This window comes from Scaptodrosophila lebanonensis, unplaced genomic scaffold (genome assembly GCF_003285725.1).
Source record: "Scaptodrosophila lebanonensis strain 11010-0011.00,11010-0021.00 unplaced genomic scaffold, SlebRS2 tig00000053-arrow-pilon, whole genome shotgun sequence".
Taxonomy (NCBI): domain Eukaryota; kingdom Metazoa; phylum Arthropoda; class Insecta; order Diptera; family Drosophilidae; genus Scaptodrosophila; species Scaptodrosophila lebanonensis.
Genome location: NW_022060548.1, coordinates 5422762 through 5444545, shown reverse-complemented (window position 1 = coordinate 5444545; position 21784 = coordinate 5422762). Strand labels below are relative to the sequence as shown.

At 37.7% G+C, this 21784-nt stretch overlaps 8 protein-coding genes across 11 annotated transcripts; 3 read left to right on the top strand and 5 right to left on the bottom strand.

Annotated features, from left to right (window-relative positions):
- Positions 1-829: 829 nt before the first annotated feature.
- On the bottom strand, positions 830-9710 carry LOC115623466 (beta-TrCP). Of its 2 annotated transcripts, none has more exons than XM_030517827.1 (8): positions 9004-9710; positions 6518-6740; positions 2628-2899; positions 2233-2412; positions 1704-2158; positions 1451-1640; positions 1260-1395; positions 830-1193 (listed from the first exon to the last, which is right to left on the bottom strand). In XM_030517827.1, the coding sequence occupies exons 1-8, from the start codon at positions 9058-9060 to the stop codon at positions 1174-1176; spliced, it is 1533 nt and encodes a 510-aa protein (XP_030373687.1). In that variant the 5' UTR covers positions 9061-9710; the 3' UTR covers positions 830-1173. The 2 variants fall into 2 exon arrangements, with proteins under 2 accessions (XP_030373687.1, XP_030373688.1); XM_030517828.1 differs by lacking the exon at positions 9004-9710 and adding an exon at positions 7084-7198.
- Positions 7497-11021, top strand: LOC115623468 (acylpyruvase FAHD1, mitochondrial). Of its 3 annotated transcripts, none has more exons than XM_030517831.1 (5): positions 7497-7513; positions 10127-10229; positions 10293-10389; positions 10445-10591; positions 10644-11021. In XM_030517831.1, exons 2-5 carry the CDS (start codon positions 10150-10152, stop codon positions 10983-10985), a joined length of 666 nt encoding a protein of 221 aa, XP_030373691.1. In that variant the 5' UTR covers positions 7497-7513; positions 10127-10149; the 3' UTR covers positions 10986-11021. The 3 variants fall into 3 exon arrangements, with proteins under 3 accessions (XP_030373691.1, XP_030373690.1, XP_030373692.1); XM_030517830.1 differs by lacking the exon at positions 7497-7513 and adding an exon at positions 9829-9955; XM_030517832.1 differs by lacking the exons at positions 7497-7513; positions 10127-10229; positions 10293-10389 and having other exon boundaries at positions 10466-10591; positions 10651-11021.
- On the bottom strand, positions 11021-12040 carry LOC115623467 (THO complex protein 7). The gene is made up of 3 exons (XM_030517829.1): positions 11952-12040; positions 11775-11898; positions 11021-11719 (listed from the first exon to the last, which is right to left on the bottom strand). Exons 1-3 carry the CDS (start codon positions 11959-11961, stop codon positions 11047-11049), a joined length of 807 nt encoding a protein of 268 aa, XP_030373689.1. The 5' UTR covers positions 11962-12040; the 3' UTR covers positions 11021-11046.
- A 97-nt stretch (positions 12041-12137) lies between these two features.
- LOC115623862 lies at positions 12138-12957 on the bottom strand. The gene is made up of 5 exons (XM_030518407.1): positions 12925-12957; positions 12799-12864; positions 12607-12723; positions 12388-12544; positions 12138-12331 (listed from the first exon to the last, which is right to left on the bottom strand). The coding sequence occupies exons 1-5, from the start codon at positions 12955-12957 to the stop codon at positions 12138-12140; spliced, it is 567 nt and encodes a 188-aa protein (XP_030374267.1).
- A 401-nt stretch (positions 12958-13358) lies between these two features.
- Positions 13359-15415, top strand: LOC115623861 (little elongation complex subunit 2). Its single transcript, XM_030518406.1, has one exon. The coding sequence runs from the start codon at positions 13359-13361 to the stop codon at positions 15366-15368; it is 2010 nt and encodes a 669-aa protein (XP_030374266.1). The 3' UTR covers positions 15369-15415.
- LOC115623539 (SRR1-like protein) lies at positions 15378-16412 on the bottom strand. The gene is made up of 2 exons (XM_030517921.1): positions 16241-16412; positions 15378-16176 (listed from the first exon to the last, which is right to left on the bottom strand). Exons 1-2 carry the CDS (start codon positions 16375-16377, stop codon positions 15456-15458), a joined length of 858 nt encoding a protein of 285 aa, XP_030373781.1. The 5' UTR covers positions 16378-16412; the 3' UTR covers positions 15378-15455.
- A 121-nt stretch (positions 16413-16533) lies between these two features.
- On the top strand, positions 16534-18620 carry LOC115623434 (coiled-coil domain-containing protein 174). The gene has a single exon (XM_030517780.1). The coding sequence runs from the start codon at positions 16572-16574 to the stop codon at positions 18291-18293; it is 1722 nt and encodes a 573-aa protein (XP_030373640.1). The 5' UTR covers positions 16534-16571; the 3' UTR covers positions 18294-18620.
- Positions 18621-18738: 118 nt separating this feature from the next.
- Positions 18739-21397, bottom strand: LOC115623435. The gene is made up of 5 exons (XM_030517781.1): positions 20780-21397; positions 20527-20708; positions 20317-20450; positions 19146-19788; positions 18739-19083 (listed from the first exon to the last, which is right to left on the bottom strand). Exons 1-5 carry the CDS (start codon positions 20924-20926, stop codon positions 18858-18860), a joined length of 1332 nt encoding a protein of 443 aa, XP_030373641.1. The 5' UTR covers positions 20927-21397; the 3' UTR covers positions 18739-18857.
- Positions 21398-21784: the final 387 nt, after the last annotated feature.

The window sequence follows — 21784 nt, the reverse complement described above, 5'->3', positions numbered from 1 at the left end:
ATAAACTATTAATGTTATATACATAAATACGTATCATGCATCAATTATGACCAATTCTTAGAAAATTGTATTGTAGCAAAAAGTTTATTGGTCATAATTAAAGATCTTTGCACAAACGACTTGGGAATTGGCTAATTTCTACAAATAATTATTACTAAAGGATCTAGTACAATAGCAGACCTAATGTCTTAATGCTTGGACTAAGGGAAAACATTTTCTTTCAAAATGGATACATACATTTAACCGATAGTGTCTGCACATCCGCACATAAGCTAGTACAAAATTAGGAGTTTCCACACACTTGCAATTAAATTCATATATAACTTAGCTGTTTATTGCCAACTTTTTAGGTTGATTTTAATAATGCTTACATTTTAGGCCTAAATATATAATTTATTATAAACTTTTTTCTTTTTTATACAATATTAACACAAACTTTAGGCAACTTTATATCAAAAAACCTATTACATTTAATTAAAAATGATGGTAAATTAAGTTACAAAATATGCATATGGAAAAGCTATTCTTACAAAACAATTTACTTTCGCCAATTTCGTGGTGCGCACGATCAGGACACTATATAATATATATGCAATATACGTTCATCTTCTATTTGATTAAAACTAATTTCACACAAATATGTATTAACGCAAATGTGCTTGCAGCATGTGAGCGATCGACTGGCCATCTTACAATCTCACTATGCCTAAGAATGTCTACTTAACTAATATATTGTTTCTGTTCATGTGCTTTGTTATGTTTTCAAACCTAACAGCCAATTCATGCAAAAATATCTTTTTATATATGTACTCTTGTAGCATTTAACTACTTTTTTTATAACTTAATTGATTCCTTTATTTTTTATGCATGTGTGTTTTTCATTTAACTTTCATGTTTTCATTTAGTTCGTTTTTTTATTTAGAAGCTTTCAGTATAAATTTACGCTCAGAGATCGCTGTATCTTGGGTTCATAATATTATAGACGGGTCTCAATGCTGTGTGTGCTGGCTAATTATCATTCCATAATTCATTTTCAAACAACTCGCGAATATTATAGTCATCATCATCATCAACATCGACATCATTTTCATCATCATCACCATTATTATTGCTGCCATCCTCGTCGCTTGATGAGTATAGTTGAAAGTCGCGGAGCTGCATTTTTACAAAATGTTAATGTTCCATAAGGGCCGCTGTAACAAAAACCATAGTTAGTTAACCGTTCGAAATGTAAATGTAGGTAGTAGAACTAGACTTACGTGATGGTGTGCGGCCTGTCTTATTTTCATTGGGTGTGAAATTGAGAAAGTCCCATATCAAAATTGTATCATCATGCGAGCTACTAACAATCTGGAACTCGTCGAATTGAAGTCGAAAAACTCGTCCAGTATGTTCCTGTTTGTGGGAAAAGGTATAATAATTTGGAAATGCACTGAAATTATTATCTTACCACAAGCGTATTTAGGCACAGCGTGTTGGAGGCGGCTCGCGGATCCAGCGCTGCCACTAAATCCCAAACCTTGATCTTGCCATCGTAGGCACCGCTGACAATACGCTTCGTATCAAAGCGTATGCAACGGACGAGCTCTTCGTGACCTTCCAAGACACGCAAACAAGCACCGCACTCAATGTCCCAGAGTCTGCAATATATAGTTCGGAATATAAAGATATGGAACGCGTAGAATGGTATTCAAAAATCGTACCTTATAGAGTTATCCGAACTGCCGCTGACAACCAATCGATCACGGTATTGCAGACATGCAATTCCACGCTTATGGCCATTTAGCGTTCGCACAAATTCACAGCTCGATGTCGACCAGACCTTAATGGTACGATCACCACTGGCCGAGACAATGTACTTCTCATCGAAGTCAACCACATTGACAGCGGCACGATGACCGACGAGGACACGACGCAAAGTTATTTCGCTGGGCGATGTCATATCCCAGACAGCAATGGAACGATCCTTTGAACAGGTAACCATCATGCCATTATTGAAACGCAAATGTAGCACCGCTTCGCAATGATGTATCAACGTATTGACCATTTCACCAGTATTGACATCCCACACACGCACCGTTGAGTCGGATGAGCCACTTATGATGACCTTGTCGTCGTATTGCAGACAAAGCACTGAGCCCGTGTGTCCCATAAGCGTCTGTTTAACGATTTCCGTGTAAAGTTGGCCATAAAAAGTGCATTTTATATGCAGATTATGATTGCCTTTCTTACCTTTACGCACTGCAAATCCGTGCGGTCCCATATCTTAATAGTATTGTCACGCAAACCGGACACTATTTTACCATCATCGTACTGCAGACAATAGACACCCTTTGAATTCTCCGAACGACAGTTGATGCGTCGCAGCATATGACGTCCGGTTCTCCAATTATTTTCTATGCTATCAATATCCTGCAGGTTAAGAAATAATTTAGTTGTTATATGATTAAGATGCTAATCAAGTCGGTTTCCGTTTGCAAATTCTGACCGAGTAAAATTTTTTCACTTAAGATGTTACAATTTAGATTTGAAGCGAAAGCATTAAAAAATGCTCGAGTAAAGGAAAGTTTACCAATTTAGAAATCGGAAACGGGAACAGGCCTCATTATATACAAGTATGAACTCACATTCATGATTTTGGGGAACAGCTCACGATGGAATGAGTGCGGTCGTTGTGTTTGCCCAGGCCGTGGCTTGAATAGAAACTGCATCCAATTGCGCCTCTCGGCCAGACCACGCCACAGCGAATCTGTGCGCACTTTTCGTTCGATGAGCTTCTTCCAGAGCTGGCCCTCGGAGATGACGCGCAGCCATTCTTTGCAAACCAATTCAGCCGATTTGAGAGATTCTGCATCCAAGTACGATAAAATATTTTCCGCAATGTGGTCCAGACCTTTTTCTACGAATGATATATATGATGTTATAGAATTACACGTTAGATAATCACTACAACAAAAACCTAGATTAATAGAAAGAACTAATACATACATATATTAAATTATCGCTGTGTGCCAAAAATAGACAAGAAGAAATGTTAAAAAAATTTCGCAACTACTTCACGCCTCTACAAAATGTTGATATCCTAAATGTTAATGCAGTCATATACGAGTATTAAACAGGAGTCGAAAGGGCTCAAGAAGATTCTTACGAAAAAAAAACTTCAGTTTTTATGGGATTGAAGTAACATTGTATTCATAAGCATTTGGTTTAAGCATATTAATTTAATTAACCATATCACTATACCATTCCAATACAACAAACTGCCAGTCCAGCTTAGTCAACTAACACAAATGTATTGCTTATGGTAACAAAATATGGGAATTCAAAGGAGACCAGTTTAAGATCTGTATTTTCTTTGCCCGTGAATTTGTAGCTTAGTGTCAAAACAATTATTTATAGAAGGCAACAACATTTCGACTATTTAACGTTCGTCATCTAAAATAATGACACATTTTACCTTTTACTTATACTTGACAAAATAACTAAATTTCATAAATATATATCAATGGTTCAGAAATAATCGCGTGATCAATAGAGCGAAGGGCGTCAGCGATAATTGTAAAATAGACTATCCGCCGCCAGATTCAACAGCTTCCCAGTTAGCCATTCGGCATTTTAATATATTAATACAAGTATAGCGTATTTTCGTCTGAGAAAATTCCTAAGCTCGTAACGTTAAGCGATTTAATGGATTTCCAAATTTGTCAAATGATTATCCAGTTCTTTGGACCATATAATAATTTATATTAATAACTTAAAACCCCAAATTTAAAGCCATCTAGGTACTAAGATAATAAATCCATTCCCGAGCTCCTAACTGCTGAAGAAGATTGATTCTTACACATCTATCTTCAAAATAAACATGAATAAATTGGTGTTGGAATAAAAAATACACTTTTAAAGGCTTACGATATATTAAGGTAGAGAAATTCTCCATTAGTAACTCCATAGTAACGTTATAAAAAAATTTAAAATAATAATATTTTGTTGTTGTAAGCAGCTATGATCCGTTGTAGAGGCTAGTAGTTTCCCGTGAAATTGTAAATACAGAAAGTTGTTGTGGAGGAAACTGGTAATACTATATACTAATATTTATTCCCTTACTAATTGCATTTGTGCTACCTGGAAACAATATAATGTTTAACATTTCTCTAAAGTCTGTCACCTATGTCGGCACTCCACCCACACTACATCAACCCGCAAACTGTTGCTGTTAAGTACGTACATATAACGGCATCGACCGGCAGCTCAAAAGACTGACTGACTGATAGACAGATACAGGCAAGAGCGACGCACCTAACGGCATCAAAAAACGATTCGGCTGAGGGAGTGGAGAAGACTTCTGCCTCTCCTTGGCTACCACTACAACCTCCACAAAACCCATCGACCGACTTACACGTACACGTATGTATGTATGTATGTATAGTATATCTATCTGTGTATATATCCATCCACTCGATTATTGTCAACATTGTGGGGCTAAGCGGCTTGCAATCGCATTGACAGGCGGCTGTCTGAAGTGCATGCGCTGCATTTCCCAAACACAATTAAAAATGTACATAACTCGCACAGCAGATACATATAGACAACGACTCCGGCGATTTGGCTCATGCTGTCAACGTCCTCGTCCTCATCATCCTCGTCATCATCTCTGTCGTCTCGTTGACTGGCCTTTAAGTGCATGCCTTACAATGTAAACACGGTTTCTTTTTCCTCTAACGTTATATACTTCTTAACCCTAATGCTGTTCTTCTTTGATGGCGGAGACAGTTTAACAGTTCAATCAAATTCTATTCAAAGCTATTAAAGACTTTTTATTCCGAAGAAACTGGCTGTCAAGATAAAAATTTAAGTGCAATCAATGCCTTAACATGCGAAGTAGTTGGTTTGATATCTTAGTATCTTTGATATCTATAATTATGCTCAAACCTTCATTTGGATTCAACAATATGTAAAAAATGTTATAAGGAATTTTCAAGAATATTAAAAAATGTTCAAATGGCAGACATTTTGTTCTCGAAGAAAGTTTCACGATGAAGAATCAACAGGAATAAGTTTGAGCCATGTATTGGGTATCAGTGAATGGCAAACCTACTTAAAACAGATAACTTTAAATTAAAACAAATACCGTGAAATTGAAGGGAAAGGTTTTAAAATCCAATAATCAAAAGTTGTTCTTTGAACTCTTTAAATCTGCTTTATATTGTACACTTATTGACCTCAAAAACTTGGTCAGCTATACGAAATTAAATAAATATAAAAGTTGATATTTAGATTGTGTAGTAATAGTTTTGAAAGAAATATTGAAAAATATTAACACAGGGATCAAATTTGGTTCAACTACTTGCGATAAAATATTAAAAAGTTTCCATCAAGTTCAATAATGAATTATTTCAGAAATGTTGGGATCAGCATCCACAATTGATTAAAATAACGGAACAACTGAATGATGCAAGATACACAAAATAATTTAAAAATAATACCAAAAGAGCGGAAAATATTAACATTCGCGATACTTTTCATTTCAATTGCTATTAAAGGAAAAAGGTGGACTTTACGTGAAGTAAATTGTCCTTAAAATTTAATTTCAATTTTATATTCAGTTTCACATTATAACTTGGGAACCACTGATAGCCAAAATCTAAATTGTTTGCAGGAATATAACCGATATATGAGTGGAGTTGTTTTAAGTTGCTGTGATAAGACTAGCTTTTCATAAAGTTCCACTATTGAATAGCCTTATGGCTTCATATTAATTAATATATGAGATAATAAGCTCGAACCTCTCAATAATTATCTCTAATGGTGATAATAATACAATAAAATGTTGTTTACCAACTATAAGCATACATTTTTTTCTTCCGTTTTTTGCTGACTTTATTAAACGCTTCAAAAATAAATTTTTTCGATAATTTTGTTAACGCTTGCAGTTTTTGTTTAAGCTGCTCGTTTTTTTTTTATCGTTGTATTTGTGTTCCGGCAACGCACGTTTTATGGAAGCAATGACCTTTGAGTCAACAAGCATACAGTGCCAACAACTCCAGCAAGAAACCCCCAACAGAAAAGCAGCACAGGGGTGGTGGTGGGGGAAAGTTGCACGGCAACAAAGAGGAAACAGTTAAGTAGCAAGTAGTTCGTTACCTTTATTTTACCTAACCTTACATTGAAGTTGTCCCTTTAGGTTCGTTGCTACCACTGCAGGGTATAATATACATTATTCACGATTAGGTTTTGTTGATTGATTTGTTCAGAAATAATAGATATCATTTTATATACTTATGTAGAAAAGTCGAACACTATACTTTTGAAATAATTATTCTTAACAAAAAAATAAATTGCTTGGCTTAGTTAATATACTATATTACCACAATTTGTGGTCGTTATGGTGTAAAATATACGTTCTATAATCTAAAAATGGGGGTTACTAAACTTCTTTTTCCAAAACAGTTCTCTCCCGATGCCAAGTAGACGATGCATGGCTTGGGCTAATTTAAAATTATGGTGTGGCGTTACTTACTTGGCAGCAACGTTATGAAGTCCCGCTGCAGCATTGGCTTTAGATAGGCATTGATTTGTCCGTGCTGATAGTGGCACATTCGCGATAATAACTGCTCCACAAAATCCACTTGACTCGCCTCGTTCCATTGGGTGAAGTACTGAAAGCAGAGTTCCCGCTCCGTCTGATATGTGGGCGATGAGTCTTTCTTGCGCACCGGATCGTACAACATTGTTGTTGTGAACTGATGTGTCCAAGCGAATGAAAAATTGTAGGAAAAGAGACACAAGTTAATTATGAAACGCGTCAGAAAATGAGTCAGAGGGCACACTCTTTAAAATGTTCAAAAGTAGGTTGTCTAGTAACAAAACTAAAAACTAAAAAAAAATGATAGCGTGCTCCGAAGTTGTGCAACGAAGACGGCCAACTTTTCGCTTAAGCAATTAACTTGAGCTTTACACGAAAGTGTTTGCAAAACAGATATGGTGTAAACTCTAACGACTAAAATAAAAATAAACAAAGACAAAATTAGATACATAGACTAGCATGAAAAATGGAGTGGCTGGTATTTGACAAACTTATCTCACCAAACTTCTTAATTAGTCTTCGGGTGGAAGGGAAAAAAGAATTCTAACAATTTTGGAGAATTTTGATTACAATACAAAACTTTTTATTACATACAATGAAGCTCAAAAAATTTAACTGACAAAAATGTTATGTCATCAAGCAAATATAAAAACTAGTAGGCTAGGATAATTTGTTAAAACATAAAATTGTTTTTAAAAGAACTATCATCTCCACGTCATTTCACGAAAATCAATAATGTATATGAAAGATCTTAGTTTCTAATATTAATTTTTGAATTAGGTCAAAATAAATTTAAATGTATGTATTTGTGTATCTTTGTAATGTGTGAAATAATTAATGAAAGTGATAGATTTTGGCAAACGATCTGTGCATCTCGATAAGTAAATATAAACATATCAAGTTTCAACCAATCAAGTGAGATTTGTGAAGGTGATTGAACAGCTATAAAAATTAGGTATTTTGATTACGAAATTACTTGAAGATTTGAAGCAATTGGACGCTGTTTATTTCTGTTAATTATAAACAATAAGCCAACAACAATGACGGATTTTTAGTAATTAAGTTAACTTCAATGTCAGCAGTTTTTGCGCCTGTATATATATTTTCGAGTGGCATTAAAGTTTAGATTCAGACCTTGTGAACATGTCTAAAGCCAGGCATACATACATACACGTACATACATACATACATATATATATAGGAGTTTATAAAAAATATATTATTTAAAACTGCAATGATATTTAATGCGAAAATGGCTATGCTCTGGACAAACCAAATTAAATTAGATGTATTTTTGGGGGAGAAAATGTTTTAATCCAGCCAGAAAAACTAATATCATTCAGTTGTGAAATTCCCACTTACGTATTTAAGGAAGTCAAGCCCTCACGACCAACACCTTCTGAGTTAAGTACACGTAGCCGCTGTTGCAATATGTTTATATCAATGAATTTAAAGCGAAACTACCTTGATTTAAGTCTCAAAAGTACAACAACAATGACGCAGTCAGCTAAGTTGTGCACGCCCAAACAAACTTAATTACTCGACTTAATTGTTGCCGAAATTTAAAAAAAATATATATAAGTATATATATATGTATGTATTTATATACAAATTTGGACACAAAAAATACATACATACAAAAAATTGCTATAGGTAGCTGTGGGTTTTTGAGCAATACTGACCTTCATTATCACACACATATCATATTTACGCCTAATAAAATAAATACAAACAAAGCAAAGCGACTGATTTTGTGCGACTTAATGTACGCAGAAAATAAATAAACATGTGCTACTATTTCATACATAATTGTGTAAATACACTTGATAGTAACAAGGCCAGTTAATTGAAAAAAAAAAAAAATAGATTTATTTGTTAAATATATGGCTGTATCCATGTGCGTGTTTCCATTTATAGTACCTGCCAAGCGCAGACTGCCTATTGCACTGATTGTGATTAAATAATTTATACCTATGAACCCTATAATGGATGCAAAAGGCGATCGAAAAAATCAAAACTATTATTCAGCATATTTGCAGAGCGGCTGCAGAGATTTGGCTAAAATTGACGATTGCGCCTGTCGCAGCATCAAATGCGAAAGTTTAAGGTTAAGAGAAATGAAAAGCAAGCGAGAATAAAAACATACACTCAATAGTATATATAGTATGTATGTATGCACGTAGGTATTATTGTACATGTGCATATGTACGTGCGTATAATAAATAAAAGCGACACCTTGAATATTTTGTAGATATATGTATGTACAATATATACAATATGTATGCTTCTATGTACACCTATACATAATGTATGTATGTATGTATGCTTTCAACATACACAAACACAGTCTGTGTCATAGGTTAATGATATTTACATTGTTTAATTATTGTATGCATATTGCATACTACAAATAAACTTACAGGTTGTGCGTTGGAGTTGTTAGTCTCGTCCATTTTGTCAGTCTCCATTTTCATCATTGTTTAGCTTGTGTTTTATTTTATATTTGTAACTATGTACTGGCTATTGGGCTTGAGCAAACGGCTTGCGTTTGCAACATATACGCGACACACACGCACTCAGTGATAAGGATTTTCACAAAGTTTTTATTTTATTGTAAAATGGTTGTATTTTACATGAAACGCGTCGCTATCTAAATTTTACCTTCGTCTCCTTAAAATGCGAACTAATTAATGAGCACGAGAGTACTAGAGCTGCCAACTTGCCCTAATCACTATGTTTCATTGGCGCGAATATTGTCGAACAGATTTAACAGGAAACACTTCTTCAATTCTGTCCGTTCTCATAAATATTTAATATATTTGCATATCAACTATCTGCGAATCCATTTCGGATTTAACAGTATTCATACAAATTACAATTTTATCTGCCAAGTGGCAACACGGAGCGGCGCAGCAACGTTTGCATCACCGCTTTCTCTCTCTAACACACTCGAAATGCTCTACGCTTTGGCAAGTCATTCCATTTTCTACTCCTATACATAAAATTATTTATACTGGTTTTACTATGTTAAATAGTGATGTGCTCTTGCCAGCAAAGTGCACACACTTCGAAACTTATTTAATATAAAGTCCGAAACAATTTTATTTAAAACTATACACGACGAACTGCACATATATTTTCGATTTTCTCACACATAAGCTTAGATGGCCGTAGTGCTGGCACGCTATCGATAAATGTGAGTACAAGCATTAGTATCGATTCCTCGCAGCCAAATAATGAACTTCGACTGAGAGAGCAACACTGGCCAGTTTCTGTTTGTGTCAAATGTTATTTAATTGATAAACTATTCTCAGCGAGAGGGGCGCGCTTCCAGATAACCTTCAGTCCTAATTTCAACACTCACATATATAAGTAAGTGACGATCGCCTCGCTTTCCACTCTTTCCAAAAGCTCCGCGTTCATTTTTCCCATTAAATGACCGCAGTTGTCACAATCACACCACCTTGAAGCTCTAGCTTTGAACAGTCTCATTTTAGTCAAAATTTGAAGTAGTTTCAAATTCTACTCATTTTTTAATTTCAGTGGTGCGCATTGTCCGTTGCCTAATGGCCTGCGAACGCAATCAGGATGTTGCCAGCTTCGTATGCAACGGCAAAAAAATTGTTGGGGTTGCATTGAACTACATGTAAAATATACCGACCGTTACTAAAAATGCTGAAATTGGTTATCATCATTATATGTCACACAGGTGTGCAGTGAAAGCGCGTAATGTGCCCGTGCCAACGGTACCATTGGTGTTCCTTAAGCCGACGACATCTTACCTAACCGAAGGCCATCCAATCCTTGTAAAAGGTTAAAAAAAAATTCGACCTCTACTTACTAATTATTTCTGCTCTTTAGTTGCCAAGGGTTTTTTCCAAAGTCGCGTATGAAGTGGAGCTTGGAGTCGTTATTGGAAAACGTTGCAAAAATGTGCCAAAGACAGATGCTATGAAATATGTTGGAGGCTATTGTTTGGCCCTTGATCTTACCGCGCAATGCAATTTGGTGAGTAATATATAAAAAGCTGTACAAAGTTTTCATGACAAAAAATGAACAGGGTGTAGCACGTTCCAGCGGCGGCCCCTGGACGCTGGGTAAAGGCTTTGACACCTCGACACCAGTATCACGTTTCATACCTTATGATGATGTAGACGATCCGCATACGCTTCCATTGTGGCTCAGAGTTAATGGCGAACTTAAGCAGAATGGTTGCACGGGCGATTTAATCTTCAAAATACCTGATATCATTTCTTACGTCTCGAAGTACATGACTTTAGAGCCGTACGATCTTATACTTACGGGAACACCTCATGGCTCAGAGCCATTCAAGGCTGGCGACATTATCGAATGTGGCATGGGTGATTTGGCCAAAATAAAGTTCAATGTTCAAAATGAATAGAACGGCGCATAAAATTAAAAGAAGTTGTGGCAAAATTGTGGAATGGTTTTTTTTTTTTTAATTAATTGGCAACAATCGCGACATCGTGTTCGTCTTTATCAATGCTCAACTCAAGCACAGCATCTTCCTCAACGGACATGCGTTCTTTTGAATCTTCTGTTGAAATCGATGGCAGCTTGTTCAGACTACCACGGGCGCTATCCGATTTGGTGGGACTGATTAGGTCATCATCATCGCTGACCTCCATTATCCCATTGTTATCATCATCATCTGCGTCCTGATCTTGCTCAGTTTCGCTTTCGGTTGAGGATGAATTATTGTCATTCTCCAACTGCTGTTCCAATTCATGAATTGTGTACATGAGCAAAGTAAAATCATTGCGTCGCTTCTGAAACTTGCGTTCCAATTTAAGTTTCTTGTGTGTTAACTGGTCGATTTCCTTCTTAATAGTTTCAATCTGTTTCTCCGTCTTTTTGCGGTCAGGCTGTTCAGCAATCAGTTCAGCCAATAGATCGTACTCCATTTTATTTTTACGGATTTGCTTAGCTATCACCAGTTCCTTTTTGCTTGCTTCAATTTCTTCTTTGGCCACCTCAATACTCTCCTCGTGCGCTTCTGCTAACTTTTTGTAATGCTCGCGCTCTTCACTGATCATCTTGAGCGTGTGTACATTTTTTAGAGCAGCGAATTTACACTGTGCGAATTGGGCCATTAGGCGGCCATACATTATTTGGCTGCAGAAAAGTATAAAATTACTAAACACCTGGGTAATTTGGCTTTGCGTCTTACTTTGTCTCTGGAGATTCGTTTTTAGAATTCGCCCACTTAAGAAATTGTTTTAACAACACATTGAGACGGCGGTCTTCGCCAGTGCCGTCGCCATCGATCAGCAGGCGCTGTTTTATGATTTCCTCTGTGAAGACGGTTGTTTACATAAAGGTTTATACGATTAAATTTAACACTTACCGTCGTTCATATCAAGATTTTATTAAAATATTTCCTATAAATATAAAATATAGCCGGCACTACCTAAAATAAAACTAGAGATGTGCCAACCGCTTCTTGATAACTTATCGATAACTAGCACTAGTCAGTAATTAAAATACAGCATTTAAAATTGCTCAATGAATTGTTTATTACTTCTAATAACCATTAATTACTGTTGTGCACATCATCACATGCAATTAAATATTTACGCATCGACTCACACTCGTCTGAGTTTTTCCATTTAGACGATGGACAGTTTTCATAGACTTGCTCCATAACGCAGGCAAGTAAAGTAGCAGGATAATAATTGCAGTCAATGTTCACGTGCAGCCACTCAAACTCAACAGTTCGTTTTTGGGCTGCAATGAATTATCAATTCCTATTAATCAGGTTGCAGTTGACAAAGATTACATACCATAGTCCACACAGCTGTTAAATGCTTCATTCATTACTTTCGCTAGAACAGAATCGTTCTTGAAACGTTGCTTTAAGTCTTTTTGAATTGCTGGTAGATCAGCCGAGCCATTCGACAGAAGGTAGCCGCTACTTTTAAACACGCATTCCGCAGTACACTTAAAAAGTTAAATAAGTTAGAATACAAAATTTGTTTAAAATAATATTTTCCTATAATTACCGCGTTTAGTGCCAATTTATTTTCATTCCAATTTGTTGTTTTATTTTGTCGAATTATAGATTTCCTGCAGGACTTGCTGATCTCACTATATATTGGTATTTTACAGCACGAGCTCAGCTGCACAATGAAAAACGAAAGTAACATTAATTAATGTAATTTAGTAATGTAATTTTTGGGGCTTATTTTTTGTACCATTTTAGGTTTTTTGGCCTGATCACAGCTGGTATAATTGAATGCATCGGCACCAAAAACAGACCACTGAAAATAAAAATAAATAAAATTATCAATTTATTATTATTACCTTCTAGAAACAATTACCAAAAGTAGGAAAATTAGCAAACTTGAATTCATCTTGTTTGGTTGATAGCCGACTGAAAACTGCTTGAGGTGTGTGTGAACATTTTGATGTAGTAATGAACAAATTCCATTTATGTATTTTATCTACTTAACTGTGCGGAACAAAAATCATTACCGAATATTTAGCAATTAAATTTGTATAAAACCTATATACAAAGATACGTACATATATCAAAAACCAACCTTTAGTTTGAATGTGATTGGTTAGGATTTAGCTGCATCGTATTGCCTTGAAGGAAACTTGATCTAGAACCAAATACTTAACTCTGCCAACCATTTTGAGTATCAATAATTTATACTGTTAAATTCAATTTAAATAAATGAGTTGTCATCGAATAAATATCGATTATAGACAGTTTTTATTTATGTATCGTTTTTTACGTTCACCACTGATGATGGACGAAGCGAGCACGACTTCAAGCGCGGTTTTATATCAGGGAAATGCTGTATTCCGAAATCAGCCTTCCTATAAGATATTCAACAAATCTTTTGAGCATGTAGATGACACCCTTTTCGCATTTCTTAATGACGTCAATCACGAAATACTCAAGGAGGAGGTTAAAGCGCCCTCGCAAATCTTCACGTGCTACAATTGTCCGTTGGAGGATCCGCGGACTGGGAAGCCCGTTATCAACAGCTTACATGATTATGCCAAAAAGAAACAATCGGTAGCGTTCCCAAATCCCCAAGGCCATTATTCCAGTCTGACTAGGGAACAGCAGTCTGCCTGTTTGCGTGTTCTGCTAGCATGGAAGCGAAATAAGCCACTCTCCGAAAATGATTTGGTTATATGGCAACAAACGGAAACTATACGCAGCAAGGAACAGAAGTTAGTTCAGGAGTACATCTCCAACTATGCACGCACACAAAAGGAGCTTCTATATGAGCCTATAAGGCGTCTTGTGAGTCTTTATAGAAAATGGTATGAACAGCAAGTAAAATTACTTCAGCAACTGCCCAATTTTGAAAGGAGCTATGTGACATATTCTGGTTTTCCGCAACTGCAACAATGTAAAAGTCTAAACAATCAAATAGCAGATATAGAACACGTACAGCTGATCCAACGTACAGGTGAAGTCCGTCTATGGCCAGTAGTAAAGGTGACCAAACAAGAATTATACACATTGCACATAAGATTGGAACGCTATGCCAGCGTCGTGGGAGCTGTAAATACTTTTGAGGACAACCATAATAGAGAAACTGAGGCAGACGTGTTTGTGCTTCCTCTAGAATCATTGTTAATGCTGCTTTTAGCTGGCTCTTACACGGATTTGCCAAAGGAAATGTTGTTGAAAATACATCAGGCCGAAGGCAGTGATTACAAATGCATTGAGTTCAAAGACCCTTTGCCGGCACGCAGTTGCGGATGGCATACGAATAGTGCTGTGATAAATCAAGCCTATCGGGCATACTCCTCACAACCTGGACAGGCACAGTGGGTAAGGTTTGCGGACAACGGGAGCGTAAATGTTTTAAACGATATAGCTAGTCTCGAATGTGATGACAGTGAGCGCCACTTAAATTTAAACGCAGAGTACAAATTGCAATTATGTGATTTAAATGATATTTGCACATCTGAGCTTAAAACCAACTCGGCGCTCATTAAATGGCGCCTTAACTGTGCGAACACGGCCTATGACGGGCAAAACTTCATAATGTATACAAGCCTAGAAATACCAGCTGTGCAGGATAGGACAGCGAATCAGGCAGTAGGCTGTCACTTAATTAAACTGGAAAGCAAGTCTGAATGTGGCTGTGAGATAATGACCAAATATGAGCTGCTAAAAGCTTGGTTACAGCTAAAGCTGTTACAGTCCAATGTGGGTCTTTGCACACGCATATCATTGCACGGTTTCACTCCTTTGCTAGAGGAACAGTTGACTGTGGAGGGATTAGAACAGCAGCTGCGGGAATGCTATCATATAAATATGCCACAGTTTCTTTGCAATTTCTACGAGTTTCTAAAATTATTGCGTTCAGTGCCAAGTGGAGATTATGTGTTGCGATATACACAAAAATACAAAGATAAATTCTTGCTCTGCAAGCCAACAGTAGGGAAAACAGCGCACAGCTTTAAATTGTCTGATTTGTTAAATGAAACTCCAACCGATGATAATTTCTGGACTGATAACACTAGTTACCTCCCAATTTCACCAACACTCTGCAGTCGCATGCATGAGGAGCGAAACTTATTGCCTCTTGCCTTCCCAGTTCAAAAGAAAGGTGCGAAACCAATACAGCAGCCAATAGCCGTAAAGGTGCCACCAAAAAAAGTTCAAGCAAAAACACAGGCGCGTATAAATTACAAGAAGTCGAAGAAATCAATTTACCGAGCGCGCAGAAGGGCAGCAGCCAGAGCGGAGGAAGAGCAAGACAAAGCTCTGGAAAAGTTTATGTGTCTTTGAGGCAACAGACAATTTTCACATATTGTATTATTGTATTGTATTATAATGTACAAAATAAAATAAGATACAAATTTACTTTGCATGTGTTTAAGGTCGTATACTCAGCGCTCTTAGTTCTGCATCGATCGTAATTAGCTCTTCCTCACATACTTTTAAAGGTGCCGCATCACGCCTCCAAAATTCAGCATCATCTGCTTTGGGCAAGTTTTCTGACAGAAAAACGTGCAGTGACAAATCATTAAATACATTGTTCTGTTCGTAATCATCGTCCAGTGGTATTTCAGTGCAGTACGCTGCTATTCTTGCGATATGATCGTCGTCGTCGTCGTTACCGTTGCTTTTACTCCTCGATCGCGTTAGAGGTTTTTTTATATTTAACATTTCAAAACTATTTGAAATTAATAACACATTCGGCAAGTTGCTGAAATTCCAGTTATACCACAATAGATTGTGCATTAAAGCATGCGGACAGTGTGGAAGATAGTAAAGGGTTGGCACATTCGCCCCATGCTGCCCAGCGCAGTCCTCTGGCATTATTATGCCGTTGAAGCGTCTAAGTAGCTCCATTTCTGACTCGCGAAAAACCGGATCAAAGTATATGGATTCTTTAATTTTGTGCAACCGCTGTGTACTCAATATAAATGCTGTTTGATGCAATGCCTGGTGAGTGCGGGTAAATGGTCCCAAGCCTAGACAAACAATTCGATTTAGGGGCGCCTTCAGTTTGTCCAGTTGCTGTTGCAGAGTTTCCATTGACATGATGAAATAGTCGCTCTGGCTCATTACTCCACAGAGCTTCTCTAGACGCCTAAAGTAAACCAAGACATTGGCTTCTGATGTTATAAATTAATAACCTTATTAATCACTCTTACTCTTGGAATTTGTCAACGTTCACGTCCGGACAGTCATTTAAATAATCACTCTCCGATTTGTGGCGATCCCGACGTCTCAGACATTTACGTGCCATCCATTTCTTGCGTGTAACATATTGAAACTCAGACTCGGACATAAAAATTTACCAGTATGTACTTGTAAATCGCAATAACAATATTGTATTCCTACTTGTCGTTCTCAATGACGATAGTAAACGCGATACATATCGGCAGAAGAGAAGAATTTTAGTTATCGAAGCTAATCAGCTGTTGTTGCTGAGTTCGTGTTTTAGTTTTCCTTAATTCAACACGATAAAAACAATTTAACAGAATGAATGATCCAAACAAGGCCATAAGCGTGAACCTTTCTTCATTACTAAGCTTGAAGACCGAGCTGTTGCGCAAACAGCAAGAAGTCAAAGTCGCCAAAGCCACAAAGACGTGTGCCACTGACTTTCGTCCTACCAAGAATTCAGGCGCCAAGTCCAGCAGCAAGAAAGAACAGGAGCACAGGTACAAGGAGGTCAGTCGTGATGATAACGCAAAGGTGTATGAAACTGAAGATGCTGGACAGTTGGAAAAGTCTCGGCGTGTGCTGGAAGCGAAGAGTAAGTTCTACGATCGTATGAGTCGTAGCGGAGGCAGCTTAAACTCAGATGACAATTGCCTGGTTATGTTTAATCGTAAGCGGCAGGAGGAAGCGCAGTCTGAGGATCAAGAACAGGGCTGCGCGCTGCGGGAACGTTTAAGCAGCTCTAGCAGTGATAGTAGCAATGCTCATGACGAGGGTAACGACGACGACGAAGTCGAGTACACAGATTGCTTGGGACGCACCCGCAAATGTTTGCGCAAAGATCTGGCTGAGGCAAAGCGACGTGACAAGCAGCTAGCGGAGAGCATGCCGGAGCGCTTGGATCAAACAAAAGCAAATTGGATGATTGACGTTAAGGGCGCCCAATCCAATAACAGCGATGATGGCGAAGCAAATGATGAGCCAGATTTTGGACCGCGACCTACAGAAAGCGTTTGCAGCGATTTGCTGTCAACTATGACAAAGCACGATGAACAGCGACTTAACTGGGAGCGTCAAGAGCAAGAAAATTTCGATAAGATGGATGTGCACTATCAAGATGTTTTCTTCGATGAAGCACGAACACATGGTGTGGGCTACTATGCCTTTTCGACGGACGAGGCGGAACGCAAGGAGCAACAAAAAAAATTGGAAGAAGCACGAAAAGCCACACAAGCAGAGCAAGCTCGTCGAGATGCGTTGCGAGTTCAACGAGATCGACTAGTGGCCGATCGCGTATTAGCGGCTAAAAATCGGTTGCGTGCCCGCAATGGGTTACCCCCCATTAGTAAGGAAGAGTACGAGAACGAGCAACAGCTCAAAGCATCAGAAGCGGCCACAGACGTAGTGGAAAAAGAACGTGAACGTGAGAAGGAGCAGGAACTCAAAGAGATAAAGGCACACGAGGAAGCTATACGCGACGAGCTTCGCAAGGCATACGTACGTGACTGGGACAAGGATAAGAGTGGTGTGGCAAAACCTAAAAATGTTGACGACGAATCCACCGAATGGAAATATAAGGCAGAGCGCTTGCCCATGTCACAGGAGCAATGGAATGAGAAACAGCGCACCCTACGCCAAAAAGAGTTCGCACCCATGCCAGAGGCAGATCCGACGCCGCTAAAACGCACAAACTTTCACAGCGCTGCTCCCTCGACTTCATTTTGGACGTCCAACGCAAGCGAGGACTTCAGCATGTTTCATTCCACGAAACGCGAGAAACAATTTCAGCGGCGCAGCTATCAGTCGGCTAACGAGTATGACAATGATGCCAGTCCCACAACATCACAAGCAGCTGGAGCTACAATACCTCCCCCCGATGACCTCGATGCAGCCTCCAATGGACCACCCGAATCGAAGCGTGCCAAATCACAGTCAGAGTTGGAACGCTCCATTGAAGCGGGTCTTAAGTTTCTGCGTAAATATTGTGATAAAGGCGTGGTGGGCAACAAAGGTACTTGGGTGGCCAAGGCAGACTACTAGCCCTAGCGGTTGGTCTGTAATTTATTGCGTTTGCTTCTGGTAAACAATTTTTTATAGAAAACATACAATGCATACAATTTATAAATATGTATATTGTACACATACAGCTCACTACATATTTCTATTGCCCAAATATTGAGCTAAATGTACACATGTTTATAACGTAGGCTAAATGGCTAAATTAATGTAACGTACATTAATCTAAGTGTGTGTTTCAAAAATGTCTGGAAAATGTCAAATGTTCCGTTGCATATCCAAAAGGCGCAGCAATTAAATTTTGAAAATGTAACTGCGAATAAAGCAGCTGAATATAAATTTAAAAGTACATATTTACTAAACTTGTGTTGGCTAATTAAATACTAGATACTATACTTTGCATTTGCTTTAAGTCTTGCGCGCTCAATCGTTATAAATAGAACGACAGTTAAAGTTAAATTATTGGCTACAGCTTTTAACATATTTACTGGGTAGGTATTAAGTAAACTTAGAACGTATGGAGGTTTGGCTAAATACTCCATAGAGCAATTGTAACGGGCCTTTTATCTGTTATATCGCTGGCCGACCCTAAAGCATTTCACCATCGACCATATCTATGACAATCTCTGACATTTTCTGGCGACACAAATCATTGGGCGGAAAGTTTAATTCGGGCGCGCCGTCCTCTGCTAGTTCATCATTGCGATTTAAATACAAATCGGGTGCATCCTCCGAGGAACAAGTGCTAATGGGTATTATATCCAAAGCCAGGCCCAGCGCAAAGCGACCAAAAGTCTTCAATTCGCAAGCAAAGCTGCGCAATAGGAAATAAAATGAAATGTTGATTACGAAATCACGTTAAAACGTTAAACCTACAGTGCTTGAAATTTGTCCAGGGTGTTGCAATGATCAGGCAAGGTGGTGCATAAAATCTCCAGCCATCTGTAGAGCTCTACAGTGTAAACTTTCAGCAACGCCTGCAAGTGGGCGTCGCGCATCTTTTTCGTAGTACAGCAGTATAACAAATTGGCAATATCCAGTGCTATGGAACTGTAGCGTATTAATTGAAAGTCCACCAGTGCCACCTCCAGAACACGCTCGTGATCCCCTTCATAGCGATACAGGAAATTATTGGCCCAGCAATCGCCATGACAAATGGCCGATAATGGTGATTCGGCACTAACCAGATGCACCATCTGGCCAAAAAACGAGGAGCTTTCGGCAAAGTCTCGCAAGGCATGCAAATATTTTGAGTCTGCGGGTAGCACATCGGATACCATTTTAATGGCATTTTTTGACAGACGTTCATAATAATTCTTATACCAGCTGGCATTGGAGGCACAGAATAGACCCTCGCTAACCATGCTGCACATTTTGGCGAATTTCTCGGGATGTTCGAACTTATAGCCCAAGCTGAGCGCGTGAAATTGTGCTACCTGTAGCAGGACAGCTTCTGTTTCCTCAATACTCAGTCCCTTGATGCGATCCGGCATCTCAAAGCCCCGTATGCGCAGGTCCTCTGTTTAAATAATAATTTACAAAGCATTAATTAGCGTGGTTATAGATTTTAAGAGCAACCAGATGAGCGCCAAGAAAATACAGGCGTTTACATAGAAAACGGAATCGTCGGGCTGTCTAATAGTTTTTAATATTGTAAAGCGAAAAATTAAAATAAAAAAGTAACTTTTTGCGTTATTTTAACAACTTTATTCTATAAGCAGTCAATTTGAAAAGCAGTGACCAAGAGATAACAAAATTTACAGAAAGCTTGCGGGGTCTTAAATACATATAAACATAAAGGAAATAGCTTTTAATGCCTTTTCCAGGATTATATCTTAGTTAAAAATATACTTTAAACTAAATAAAAAAAAAGAAAAAAAAATGTTTGCAAAGAATTCAACAATTTACGTAAAGAAGCAAACATGGATGCATAATAAAGAATTAAAGTTAAGAAATATGAATAATTATAAATTAATAAAAACAATCAGTTTAATAATATTAGACTATAAACTTGCCATTCTACCGGATTGCCTCATATAACACTTACCCATAATAAGTAAATCATTTCTTGCGGAATAACATTTGGGTATGGAGTTAAAAAGGGGCGCTTCTACGCCCGTTTTGCTGGCCTGAAATTTGAGTAGCTCTGGTATTATAGTTGTGTAAAACTCCACCTCGTTGCTGTTTGGCAGATATACATATATGTGAAGTATATTAATTAAGATATTTTTGTTTAAATATTTTCTAAAAGGCTTACCGAAATAGATTGTCGCTCTTGTACGCCTCACGTCGCACCACACTCTCAGGCAACACCTTGCAAATAACATTCAGTTCCCATTTACTCTCGTTAGCATCCTCTAAATTTTGTTGTTGGCCGGTCAAGTGTATGCGATATAACGATGCCGTATAATTGTCACCACGGCCGGAACCCGGAGCTAACTATAATGGCAGAGACAACATACTTATATATACACACACATATATTTTAATATATGTAAGCTTAGGCGTACCTCAAATGAATTGATTTGAACATTTGGTTCAACATGTTTAAATATTTCCCGAAATTTGTCCAAAGTTAAAAACTGTTTGCTCTCAACAGTAGACGCCACAGTCGGATTATTTACCGCTCCTGTACTCTGTGGTTCTGTAATCCCCATTTTCAGAGCTTTACAAAATGCGGTAATTGCTGCTTTTGCAAATTGTTCAACCGCCACCCCAGCAACGTTTGGTATGATTTACAGCTTTGTGTGTGGTAACTAGTTGACCGGAATTCGAATTCTCCAGAGTTTCTGTTAGATTTTTAATTCACTCTTGTCTCGAACACTTTCATAAGGTCATGCGGAACTTTGGATACTCGTAACGTCGCTGCAGTCAGTATTTTTTCTACTTTTTATGAGCAGCGGCACCACTTAATGACGTGACGTTGCCGCAGCTTTTCTGTGTTGTTCGCGTAATCGCCAAGTGACAGTGGAAATGGGGAAACGCATCAAAAACTTTGCTTTTGGCATTCATTCATCGATTTTGCGAGAAAGCGAACACATGTTTTCTCATTTTATGCTGCTCCTTTGTGTCCTTTGAGCTTTATTTTGCCCAACTGATGGCAGCACTTTCGACGGCGCTGCCAGCTATATGGAAAAATGTGTTTGGCGCGAAAAAAATGTTTAAAACAGACTGACAAGTTTATAAAAGCTCTTTTGACACATGTTTATTTATTTTACACACGTAAATATTTTGGTTATTCAATTAAGGTTTTTTTTCTAGCACATCAGCTAAGCTAATAGTAGATTACAAATTTAACTTAAATCTTTCTCGATTATATGCTCTTTATATTAAACATAAAATTTAAATGTTACATATGTTAGTTTGAAAGTTTTTCTTTCATATAGTCCATAATAAAGATGATGTAAAGTGTATAAGTTTGTAGTTATAGTTGAGTTTTCAGCTTACAAAATTGCCTAAAAAATTGAATATACATACATATATAATAATTATTTTATTGCGTTTTTTGCTCGCAC

Excerpts from the sequence above, each read along its gene's own strand:
- LOC115623466 (XM_030517827.1), bottom strand. The coding sequence starts at position 9,060 with ATGATGAAAATGGAGACTGACAAAATGGACGAGACTAACAACTCCAAC. Across the intron at positions 2,900-6,517 it reads CTTCATAACGTTGCTGCCAA|AAAAAGGTCTGGACCACATT; the intron begins GTAAGTAACGCC and ends TATCATTCGTAG. Across the intron at positions 2,159-2,232 it reads CGGATTTGCAGTGCGTAAAG|ACGCTTATGGGACACACGGG; the intron begins GTAAGAAAGGCA and ends ATCGTTAAACAG.
- LOC115623468 (XM_030517830.1), top strand. Across the intron at positions 10,230-10,292 it reads GGGGTTGCATTGAACTACAT|GTGTGCAGTGAAAGCGCGTA; the intron begins GTAAAATATACC and ends TATGTCACACAG. Across the intron at positions 10,390-10,444 it reads CCGAAGGCCATCCAATCCTT|TTGCCAAGGGTTTTTTCCAA; the intron begins GTAAAAGGTTAA and ends TCTGCTCTTTAG.
- LOC115623467 (XM_030517829.1), bottom strand. Across the intron at positions 11,720-11,774 it reads AACGAATCTCCAGAGACAAA|CCAAATAATGTATGGCCGCC; the intron begins GTAAGACGCAAA and ends ACTTTTCTGCAG.
- LOC115623862 (XM_030518407.1), bottom strand. The coding sequence starts at position 12,957 with ATGAATTCAAGTTTGCTAATTTTCCTACTTTTG. Across the intron at positions 12,865-12,924 it reads TGCTAATTTTCCTACTTTTG|TGGTCTGTTTTTGGTGCCGA; the intron begins GTAATTGTTTCT and ends TTTTATTTTCAG. Across the intron at positions 12,545-12,606 it reads ATAAATTGGCACTAAACGCG|TGTACTGCGGAATGCGTGTT; the intron begins GTAATTATAGGA and ends TAACTTTTTAAG.
- LOC115623861 (XM_030518406.1), top strand. The coding sequence starts at position 13,359 with ATGGACGAAGCGAGCACGACTTCAAGCGCGGTTTTATATCAGGGAAAT.
- LOC115623539 (XM_030517921.1), bottom strand. The coding sequence starts at position 16,377 with ATGTCCGAGTCTGAGTTTCAATATGTTACACGCAAGAAATGGATGGCA. Across the intron at positions 16,177-16,240 it reads AACGTTGACAAATTCCAAGA|GCGTCTAGAGAAGCTCTGTG; the intron begins GTAAGAGTGATT and ends GGTTTACTTTAG.
- LOC115623434 (XM_030517780.1), top strand. The coding sequence starts at position 16,572 with ATGAATGATCCAAACAAGGCCATAAGCGTGAACCTTTCTTCATTACTA.
- LOC115623435 (XM_030517781.1), bottom strand. The coding sequence starts at position 20,926 with ATGGGGATTACAGAACCACAGAGTACAGGAGCGGTAAATAATCCGACT. Across the intron at positions 19,789-20,316 it reads AAATGATTTACTTATTATGG|AGGACCTGCGCATACGGGGC; the intron begins GTAAGTGTTATA and ends TTATTTAAACAG. Across the intron at positions 19,084-19,145 it reads CTGGACAAATTTCAAGCACT|CTTTGCTTGCGAATTGAAGA; the intron begins GTAGGTTTAACG and ends CCTATTGCGCAG.